General features: G+C 34.3%; 2 protein-coding genes across 2 annotated transcripts; both read right to left on the bottom strand.

Annotated features, from left to right (window-relative positions):
* Positions 1-1,150: 1,150 nt before the first annotated feature.
* LOC114396334 lies at positions 1,151-3,581 on the bottom strand. Its single transcript, XM_028358249.1, has 2 exons — positions 3,367-3,581; positions 1,151-3,142 (listed from the first exon to the last, which is right to left on the bottom strand). The coding sequence occupies exon 2, from the start codon at positions 3,103-3,105 to the stop codon at positions 1,396-1,398; it is 1,710 nt and encodes a 569-aa protein (XP_028214050.1). The 5' UTR covers positions 3,106-3,142; positions 3,367-3,581; the 3' UTR covers positions 1,151-1,395.
* Positions 3,582-5,502: 1,921 nt separating this feature from the next.
* LOC114396327 (U-box domain-containing protein 15-like) lies at positions 5,503-10,765 on the bottom strand. The gene is made up of 2 exons (XM_028358237.1): positions 10,352-10,765; positions 5,503-6,625 (listed from the first exon to the last, which is right to left on the bottom strand). Exons 1-2 carry the CDS (start codon positions 10,675-10,677, stop codon positions 5,806-5,808), a joined length of 1,146 nt encoding a protein of 381 aa, XP_028214038.1. The 5' UTR covers positions 10,678-10,765; the 3' UTR covers positions 5,503-5,805.
* Positions 10,766-11,725: the final 960 nt, after the last annotated feature.

Genomic DNA, 11,725 nt, shown 5'->3' with positions numbered 1-11,725 from the left:
AGTGTATAGGCTTTGAATTAAAAAACAATAATTTGTGATTGGATGACACTCTCAATATACAGACATTAAACTCTTAAACAACAAACTTAGTATAAAAAAGTAATAAACTAATTTTTTTAAAAAAATAAAATGATATTAAGTAAAAAATTCAAATTAGTATGAAAGATCATATTACATATTCATATACAAGTATTTGTTTTAAAAACATTTTAGAAAATATTTACAAAAAACTTTTTTAGTTTGAAAAAACCGATTCAAACCAATTTTTAACATCGATTTTAACCTAGTTTTGACTATATTCGGCTTTTTCTTTGACAAAACCTTCATTTTTTGCTATATAGAATTTCCTAAGTTGTCTAGACAGGTCATCCTTCAGTTGATCAGTTCTTAATTCATGTGGTTTTTAAACATGCCGGTCCAATTTTAAAAACTATTGATAGAAGAATTTGTAACATCACAATGAATTTCAAAGAAAATGAAAGAATCTATAACATTACAATTCCTAAATGTCATCGCGGTTTCCTAACAGCGATAAGAGAAAATGACGTTCACATTGAAAACTCAGAAAGGAGTTTGGTGAAGCATTTTATTTACCTTGTATTGAATTCATCTACTCATGAGTTATTTGTGTCCTTTTATGTGTTTTCTAGTATAGTGAAATCTTAACTAACTTCAGATGCACATTGAAAGCTTCCCTAACAGCCCTTTCATATTGTCTTTATGGCAATGAAAAAACATTTCAATCTTTGGAAAATATCCACCTTGTCTTTTTCTTTAGGGAAATACTTTTCTCCTCCGTTTACATCAGTGGCATGCCTCAATACAGGAAACAAAATCAAGTACTAAAATAACATGACCAACACCCCTAACAACTGACAATTGAATTATATCTTAGAATTTCTTGTAAACTGGCATGGAAATGCAAAAGAGAAAAGAATATATACACTGATAGGGTAAATGATTTTCACTGTTATCAAATCATAATTCGCTGTCTATGATAAATATGTTAATTTTTACAATAATTACCTTAAAATTCATGCCAACCATGATTTTGATTGGTTAATAGTGTAAAGTTTTTTACACTACATAGAAATTAAGCTCAATGCAAAAAGGGAAAGTACAAAATAAAAAATCAGCATAGGCAGTTTTGTTTCAGTCATCCACAAGGCTAATACTTAGACATAAGGGATTTATGAACGAACCAAATTTAAATTAAGAACATCAAAACTTCCAAGTAGTCACTACTCTTACAATACAAAAGTATAACAATTTTACTCCTCACTGCTAAGGCTAAAGGATACAAATTCTCAAATGCAACACATATAACAGCTAAAAGTACATGAGACTATGAGAGTATATTTCAATATATCAAGCATTGCAGTTCCAAATCTCACATTAGTTTGCTGCAACATTACAGGTATTAATACCATCCTTGCAATCACTGGTCAAATCATTGAAAGTTTCAAGCTGCTTTTTACCTCTAAAGAACACTTCTGTATCAATGGACACTCTCATGTAACCATCGAATTCAACTGGAATGCCATTATTGAGTTTTGTTGTCTCAGAGTACCATTCACTATTTTCATCCCAAAGCTCCGTGTACTCATCAAGAAAATGAGTGGTATACTTATCTTTCAGAGGGTCAAAGAAAGATGTATCAGGTTCATTTGTTGCAATGTAGAGGTTCCTTCCTTCGTCAATCTTGTCGCGCAAGGTTGAGAGAAGCGCATCAGGGGAGGTGTGTGCATCAAGATTTGGCCAAAGCTCCTTGTTCCTTGCCTTTTCCCCCCTCACAACATGAACAGAATCATAGTCCCAGTTCAACTTTGAAGATATTGCAGACACTATATCCATCAACCGCCTTGATTTCCATAACAAATGCCACGGCCTTTGCACAACAGATTCTGTCTCTCCTTCACAGACTCTATACCAGTAGTTATCCGGCTCGACAGATCCAAACTTCCTCATGATCAAGGCATCCTTCACATCCATAAGCTTCATGGGCGTGACCCTGAAATCCTCCACAAGATGAAGACTCATCCCATCTTTTTGTTGCCATTGGTTCCAATCTGCCCAAAACTGCTCCTTGTCCAATACAGACGCTGCCTCCTTTAAATGCTCAAAATCAAAGTAGAACCTGAAATCTTTTCCCTCCTCATCCTGCTTCGATGATGTGTAAATCGAAGACAGACATATGCTCAAATCCATAATCAATGTTCGGTTCAGGTACTGAGCTTCCCCAAGAGCACACAAGAAACTCCACAAGTAATGATTCATGCTCTTGCACCTGTCTCCACCACCCTCATAAAGCAAGTATTTACCATGACTAAACGAACTTTCAGACTCAACCACAGGGAGGCTGTCATTAACAATCTCTCCAACAACAGGTAACGTGTTCGCCTGGTACATATCCAGTGGCGTCTTCTCTAACCCAGCTTTCTGATGCTTCTTCCTCTTCCTTGCATTGACACCAGTATGGTACTCCCCAATGCTAACAACACTAAGTGAACAATTCGCAGACCTATCAATCACAAATCTCCTATAATCCTTATAAAACGCAGCAGCCTTCCCTTCCTTCGGCCTAAACCGCCACGCCATATCACAAGTGCTTTCATTGGAACCACGAACCGGCTTCCCAAATCGGTAAAAATGGATGTCCTGAAACTTTTCAATTGTTGCCCTCATCATCAAATGAAACACCTCAGGGTCCCTACAATCAATAGGGCCACTAACATCACAATCAGAAGCAGCGGCCGCATCGCCGGCATCAGTAATTTCGGCACTAGCAAAGATATCAACATCAGTTGAGTTGATAATGGACCCAAACACAGTTTCATTAGCAGCCATGAAATCCTCCCCTGTTCTCACAACACTGTTATCAGACTTGAAAGTGGCATTGGATTTGGAAGTGAGGAATGTGGTGATCTTGGTTGAAGGGTGAAACAAGGGATCCTCAGGTTCATAAGTGGCAGCCATAATGGTGAAAACCAAAACCCCAAAAACAAAAAATGAGAAGCAAACGTTCCCAATCATGGCCATGGCATTCTGACCTAAATTCTCAGGCCTGAAACTCCCAGTTCGGGAAAATGCAGCCCGACCCAACATTCTTCTTGTGTATCAAATCACCACCAAGTTATGTACCCTACATGAACATGAAAAAACAATGATACCCAGTAAACTATAATGGATTAAGACAACAAAAAGGGTTTAAAGTTCGCATTTTCTTTAGAGAGAGAGAAAAAAAGATGAAACGAACAAGTAATGGAATTTGAAGATCTGAAAATAAATGGAAACAGAATAAAGCTAAATCTTAATATCCATTTATCCAAATTACAAGATCTGAACGCAGAATTGATGATAACTAACCTCTCCTTATTATCTTGACAAATGAGGGATCAAGCAAAAGGGCATCACTGACACCCTCTCTCTCTCTTTCTCTCACTGACTCAACAAAAGGATTTTGTGCTGCCTATGTATATGCAATAATGCAAGTCGTCAACACAAAAAACGAATTTTTATATCATCTATAAAAACAAATTTTGATAATTAAATATTAGAAGAAAAAAAGAGAGAAAGAAGAAGATAGTAGTATAATAAGATTGTGATAGAGTAAACAGAGTGAGTGGAATGCGCACCATGGAAAATGGAGGCAGAAAATGACGTGAGAAGATTGAAGAGCTTGGCGTAATGCGCACCCATGCATCACGTGATATGGTATATTATATTATTACTATGATTATGATTATAATAGTAAATGTATATTAGTCCTCATATTTATGTAATTTTTGTTCGTCTAAATTTCTGTTAATAAAAAGATGAAATTGTTAATTTATTTTATCCACAATAATTAATTGTTAATGAAAAATTCAAATTCACAGATCTATTTCTCCCTTTCTTTATTATTTATCATCAAGCCAATTTTATATTTCTTGATCAAATTATTAGCTGATTCACAACTTCAGTAAAAAGATGAATTTGTTGATTAAATTAATCTATATATTTTATACTTATTACAAAATAAAAATAAGCGCTAGTAAGATATTTTTGGTTTTTATATTTTTCTCAATAAATTGCAATGGGATATGGACACGATTTTATGAATTTATGATATCTGTTTGTTGGTGACATAACATAACTTAAGAACATGGTAGCTTTGGCACATCCTACTATGGTAGAGTACTTGGGGTCACCGACAATGGAAAAAAGGTAAGTTGAAAAGTGAAGAATCATGACACGCCACTCTACGCTGTCAGGCTGCTACGTGGTACGATGCCCTTTGTTTTTCGACGGTTAAAATTTGAGAGGGAATTGTTTTCTAAATAAAATGGAATAATTTTTTAAAAAATATTTTTTAATTTCTGTAAAAATTATTAAATTGTTTTTTTTGTAATGAATTTATGAAAAGGATGAATTTTATTTTTATAATTCATAATTTGATAGGACCAAAAAAATGAGTTTTTTAAAATATAAAAAAAAATCAAAGAATGATGAAGTCCCGTGCTTTTAAGGGGAAAAAGCATAATATCAAATACCCTCATTCTCGAAATTGAATGTTCTGTTTTTATTCATATGATTTAATAAGTATCATTTTGAAAAAATTAATTATTTAATCATCTAGTTATATTTTTTTTTAAAAAATTGGTCTTCTGACTTATTTCTTTATTTTTGTTTTCTAATTTTCCGTGGTACAACTTCCATAGATCTATTAAACTTTGTCATAGTTAATACGCAATATTGGGCATTTGTTTCATGCATTCCTACTTTTGTTTCATTTCATGCGCTTCCCATTATATTTTAAAAAAATCTTACAAAATGTAAATTTTTATTTAGAAATTAACTTTCCAAGAATATAATAAAAAGTGCAATAAATAAAAATAGGAGTGCAGGAAACAACACCCTCAATACTGACCTGGTATGTGGGCAAAATGGCATTATTCTTAAAATATTTTTTATTTATTTAATATCTATGTTTTCTTTACAATCTCCACTAAATCAAATCCCAAGCCAAGTGACTACACTGATGTTTCCAGCTGATGAGGGCCCATCCTACCCATATTTATTGTTAAGGATAACTATTTAGAGAGAAGGAGATTAATGATTGTCTTTGATTGTAGCCAAGTATGTGGAAAAAGAAATGTCTAAGTATGCATAAGATTTCTTCACCCTCCATTAATGTGCTCTCCTAATCTCTTCTCTTTTAAAAGGAATTTTTTAATCTTTATTAAGGAAATTTAACATGGAATATAAAATATTTTTCCTCATAAAATTCCTAAATTCTAATTCATCTGTGACTTGTTACTTATTCACTTTAACTATCAACTTTATAGCTACTAACTAATTTTTCAGATAGCTTTTAAGTTTCCAATTGGCTTTTTAAACTACTTTTACGATCATATCCTTAATATAAAAGTAATGTCCCATGTTACATCCATTGATTGATCTAGAGTGCATATAATTAGCAATCTTTCACAAGTTCACGTTCATGACTCGGTGAAAAAGAAATACATGCAAAGACAAACTCATTTATGTATGTGCAAAGCACAGCATCCTGGCCAAAGTAATGAGGTGTAAATGTAATTAATCAAGAGTGATGACGTAAACAGATCAATCCCAAGTTAGTCTGGTAAAAATCATTACACTAGTCATGTAGAGCAGCGTAGACTCACTTTGCATGGTGATCTAATTAACACACTAACTTGCCCCCCAGAGAAAAAAAAAAAAATAAGAACACATATATACAAGTTAAAACTCAATTTTGCAGTTGCTTAATTTTGCAGTTGCTTGATGAGGGAAAAAAGGTACACATCAAGTGGATGGAATAGGAGTACAAGATGCAGCCCTATGCTGGATGCATTTCATGCTGTGTTCCATACTCCTTTGAACCATATCTTGCAATAACCGTTTGGCAGTTTCAGCAGCTTTATCTGCTCCATCTACCCGTTCAGCAATGTCATAAACAATTTTCTCCAAAACTGTTGAGGTTAGTCTTTTTTCTGGGGGAGAATCTCTGAGCAAATCCAGAAGCACACGTGCTCTATCTTGAGCTTCAGCTGTGCCCTCCACTGTCAGACGTAACAGACCCGGAATTGCTCCTTCTTTAAGAATCAGTTCCCGGTATTTATCTCGACAGCTTCGACATAATGATAGCAGAGTTCCAACAGCGTGTTCTGTGCTGACAAGTGATCCATCTTCAACTGTCTCTACTAGCGTTAAGATTCCACCATCTGCAATTGAGATTGCAGTTCGTCCTTCTTCGGAGTTGGAAAGGATTTCAAGCAGTGCTGTGGCTTTTTCTGCAAACTTGGAATACTTCTTGCACTCTTTAAGGAGGTTGAGCAGAGGGAAAACAGCACTTGCATCAAGAAGTTCAATGGAATTCTCAATGCCAGTAGAAAGATTATGGAGGGCTGTAACAGCATCAACTTTTCCTTGAACACTTCCAGATTTGAGAATTTGAACAAGGAGAGGTCCGGCTCCAGAAGCAGCAATAATGGGCTTGTTGGATGTGGCAGCTGAGAGTGTCAAGATTGCAGCTGTAGCTAATTCTCGTATACCGCTATTTTGCATCTTGAGGAGCTCCACCAGTGGAGGCATGGCACCATCTGTCACTATTTTGACCTTGTTTCTAACAAATATGAAGTCCAAAATGTTATACAAAGAACTAATTTCTAAGAGAAACATAACTTATGAAGAGCAGGACCCAAAGCATAAAATCAGAAAGGAATAACAAAAGAGTAGTAAAAGAATACACTGAAGATAATACAGATTGCAGAATGCTTCGACCTTGTTAGGCACAATGTATCCGGTAAACATGAATTTTCTAGAGTTGAAACAAAAAATAATACTTAAAATATACCACACCCAAAAATGTCCAAGTCATCACCCAATCAGGCAAACTAGTAGTCGAACATATGCAGAAGCAATCGTACTAATGATCACATGGGATCCATAACTAAGTAACAATTGGTTCTCTCAATTATCAGTACCATATCACTGTGAAATCAATATTCATTTCATATTAAAAGAGTATAAACGTTCACAAAAAAGATTAACATCAGTAGCATCTACATTTTAACAGGCCAATAGAGAAAGTAGTCCTGCACAAGAATGAGACTCACAAGCAAAATCAATTAACTAACCTAACATTTGGAATTGACCAATTTCTCCATGGAGCATTTTGGTTACTAACAAAGGATGGAGTTAAAAATCCATTCAACCAAAGCTCAAAAGAAAATGAAAAACATAAGGATCAACAGGTGGTATCTTGCACATATTGTCAAATTGTTTTCTTCACCAATTGTAGAAAAACAAAATGGAGAATCCGGGAAAAAAAAGAAGGAAAACTGACTGGCAAATAGTTGTTTCCTATTCATCATTCCAATGACATACAGATAAAGTAATTTTAGCTTCTGAGGTTCCAGGATTCCAGATTACGACCATATATTTGTTCAATGCTTCATGAAACAAACTTTTTGGCTAGTTTATTACACCCAACTGCAGGAGACATTAAATATTACATACTTGGGGTTATTGTCCTTGAACTTCATCAAGTTGCTCAACATTGAAAAAATCTGCCAAATTTCTGTTTCATCCTATGGAACTGTTTCAAATGTGGAAGCTACATAATAGGAAGATACAAAGGTAATGCTAATGCCACATCATCTAAAAACTCACTAGCATCAAATTGAGAAGCATGTTTAATACTTATAGTAGGTAATCTATATACACAGAAAATTTCTCTTCCTCTGGTTAGTAGCTTTACAATCACAGGCTCAAAGCTGCTGGTTCAGTAAGGACATGACTTCTGAGCAGAAAGATGTGGTGCAACTATGAAAAGTGTCTAAACACTTTCTAACTTCTAGTATATGGTTATCAAAATCATACAAATTGTATGATTCAAATTGCGATTCGATATGACATCCTTGGTGGTTGACTCAGATTGCAAGGTGAATTGAAATCAACTCAGAATCACACCTAAAATGGTTTGAAATAGTTTCTGAATCACAAGAATCACATTTCTGAGTCGAATTGTGCAATGTGTTGCATGCCCAGGTCACATGTAAAAAGAGGTCGGGCCACTGTGACCTGTTTCTAAAGAATTGATTTTTAGTTTTTTTTTTGTAATTATTTTATAAGATTGGAGGGAAACTGAAGAATCTTTCCCTCCCATGATTCCAAAAGATGGTCCCCAACTCTGCCATTTCCAGTTGGATGTTTGGACATGTTCCCCCCATACCCATAGTGCTTTTTCTGCTTTGTTTTTCCTCCCACAGTGCTGCACAGGTTGTTGGTCCCCCCTTGTCCCTTTCTTCCATTTTTTTAATAGGTTCCTACTCCTTGTCATTGCTATGATTTTTTTTCAGTGGGGTAAAATGGGAAAGAACAAAGAAAAAGGACATTGAGGTCATTTGGAACCACTCTAAAAGTGTTCTGTTCTTACACATAGGCTTTCAGAAAAATGAAAGGGTTGTTGCATAATTGTTGGGGTGGTGTTACAAGGATGAAGCATCACTTTGCTGGAAGAAAAGAGAATGTGAGTGCTAGTACTGTTCCTGATGAAGTTAGAAATAGATCTTTCTGAAATTGCTGGAAAATAAAGAAAAAGCTGAAGATGGTAAGACGCAAATAGTCAACAATGTTTTGAAATAGGTAACTATGTACCCAAAGTGCTAATACATAAAAGGTAACATCTGAGTCATTTGCTAGGAAGAAGAAGGAACATCTATGAAACAAGAATGAATGTTGAAAGATAGAGTTGGTGATTCAAGGCATTTGGAAAAATGTATCTATGGTAATGCTTTTGATACCAGAGGACAAGGATGAATTAAGTGACATTGATCTTGGGAATGATGAATGAGATAATCATTAGATTAGCTTATGTAATGTAACAGGTGTCATCTTTATTGATGTTTTCTTTTGAGGGGTTGAACCACTTAAACTTGTACAGTTGTTCTTCTTTGTAATTTTGATTTATGAGTTGAATCTTGTTTTATTTTGAACTTCATATTTTTCAGTTTATTGGATATGCAATGATTTATTAGACTTTAAAATGCTGATATATCTGTAATGTTTTAAATGTTTCTTTACATGAAAATATATTTTTTGTTATCCATTGTTTAGGTACTGGGTAGTGGACCATGTCAAAGCAACGAGCCAAACCCCATATCTATGCCAATTCTTACCCACTTAATCAGATAGAACTCACATATCCATCTACCACAGAGACCCAAATCATTTTCCTAATTTTCAGCCTATTCCCTCTTTTCAACTAATTTTTTGAGGGGAGCATTTTTGTAGGGTTTTCAGGACTGGGTCACGGCATCACGCAAAACCCGACCTGGTTTTGGGGCACAACCTGCTTGCGCCAGAATCACACAATTCATGAACAGCAAGCAATTCATCTGGGATTCCTGCGATTCATCACCCAATTCAAGCACCAAAACGATTCAGGATTCACAGCACGATTTGTATCGCCAACTCCTTGAATTGAATCAAATCAAATGTATCGTATTGTGAATTGTACGATACTGATAGAACAATGCATTTCCCAAGCTTTGGGCTGGAACAGGTAGTGTATTTTTTTTTTCCCAGTCTAAGCTTACTACAACTACAGTAATAAAATCATGGAAATTCAGTTACAAATGTCATGTTATGTTGTGAGAACTGCTCAGGATAAAACAGAAATTATATCTAATAACATTAAGACTATCAAATTAACCAAAAGATGAACATAAAAAAAATGGAAATTGAAACACATCTATAACAACAAGCCATGGTATCCTCGATAAAGGGTAGTCTGTTGCAATGTTAATTTTTATAAAGGAAGACCAAACATGTATCACTCTAGCATGAATTTAAGAATCTAAGGTAGTCCATGTTCCGTTTTGCTTAATTTTTATGGCGAATAACATCCTTTTATCCTAAGGTAAATTATTTCTGCAGCATCTTGAACATCAAATAATCAAATCCAAAAACAAATCAACAAAACAAGTACCATTTAGAGAACTGATTTTGAACAAAATGTATCATACATGAACTGGATTCAGAAGAACAAATTTTCTTTTAACAGTGTCATTAAAAATAAAGGGAAATTCCAATCATCCATCAACTAGATATTGCAGTACGATTTATCAAAAATAAATAAATAAACAGTGCCTTTATACTCCATTTTTTTCCTACTGGGATAAAATTAAGTATCACACTAAGACAATAACACTATACACACACCACACCACATAAAAATCAGATTCAGACGAACCAAACAAGGTTTACACAAAGACCCAGAAGCCAAATTCGCAGACCCATTTCACAATTCACAAAAAAGCATACATCTTGGGAGAAGGGGGGGTACCGTTCGTTGCGAACAGCGAGGTTGAGGAGAGCGAGGAGAGAGGATTGGCGAGCATCGAGGTTGGAAGAAGAGAGCATCAGCACGAGCGGTTCGATCACACCCGCAGCGGCAAGCTTCGCGCGCGTCTTCGACGACGACGACGATTTCCGAACCATCTTCCTTATCTCCCTCGCGGCCTCAATCTTGGCGCTGAGGTTGTTCCCATTTATGAGCTTCTCCGAAAGTCCGATTATCTGAGTGTGTTTTCCGAGGCTCCATGTCGTCGATGTTGCTTCTGATTCTGTTTCTGTTTCTATTTCTATTTCTGTGTTCTCTCCCTCTCCCATTTTTCTCTCACTCACTCACTCGCAGTGGCCGTGGGTTTTCTGGCCAAAGCCAACCCTTTCTTCTTCTTCTTTCCAATTCCTAACCCCTTTTCAGAAATTACAGATTTTATTTATTTATAAATAAATAAATTAATAAATAATTTAGATATGTTTAACGTCACTAGCACACCGAATTTAAATTTTTCCATTATTTTTTTTTTGTCTCTTTGTATTCAATTAAGAAGTGATGTGTGTAGTTGACGATCAAAATTGAAAATAATTTTTTTAATATATTTTAGATTTTAAACAACAACAAAAATTATTAAATATTAAAAAAAAAACCTTAAATATATTTAAATTTAAATAAAAATAAATTTTATTTTGAATAAAATAATGTATCTAACATACATTGTTAGAGAAATCTAATTTAGTCAATTAGATAGTGTGTAAGTAATTATAAACATATCTTGTTTATTCTTGCGGATATTTTATTATTTTCTACGTTATGAGGGTTTGGTTATCTGGGATGTATAAATAAATAATAAATAAATAGATTAAAAAAATTAATTAGCTTTATGGAGTTTGGTTACTGGGGCTTTATTAAGGTAGTTGTTGTATTGAACAATGAACATGTGTGTGTCGCTTATGCGTGGATTCATCTAACCACCAATACGCCACCAAATAAACTTTATTCTTACGCATTTTATTTTATCCTTCTGCTGGGAGACAAAAATCCACCAAAAGGAAAGACATTAAATTAAAGTGACATAATGTGATTTTTTTAAAAATAAAATTACATGAATTGTATTACAGAGATAGGGACCATCAATTTAACAGAAAATGAGGCCTAAAATAAAAAGTGAGAAAAACTTTTTTGTACTTCAGAAAAACAATGAAATATGACTTTTTATTAGTCAATATATAAAGTTTTTTTTTTACTTTATAAAATTAACAGCAATTAAGTTTTTTTTAGTTACTTGATTAACAATGACAGTGTTGATTTAAGAAATTTAATAGTTAGATATTGATTGTTTTAATATGTTATTGAATATGATAATGAATCGTGTGT

This window comes from Glycine soja, chromosome 2 (genome assembly GCF_004193775.1).
Source record: "Glycine soja cultivar W05 chromosome 2, ASM419377v2, whole genome shotgun sequence".
Taxonomy (NCBI): domain Eukaryota; kingdom Viridiplantae; phylum Streptophyta; class Magnoliopsida; order Fabales; family Fabaceae; genus Glycine; species Glycine soja.
The sequence above is the reverse complement of the archived record's forward strand: the minus strand, read 5'-3'. Positions and strand labels throughout refer to the sequence as shown.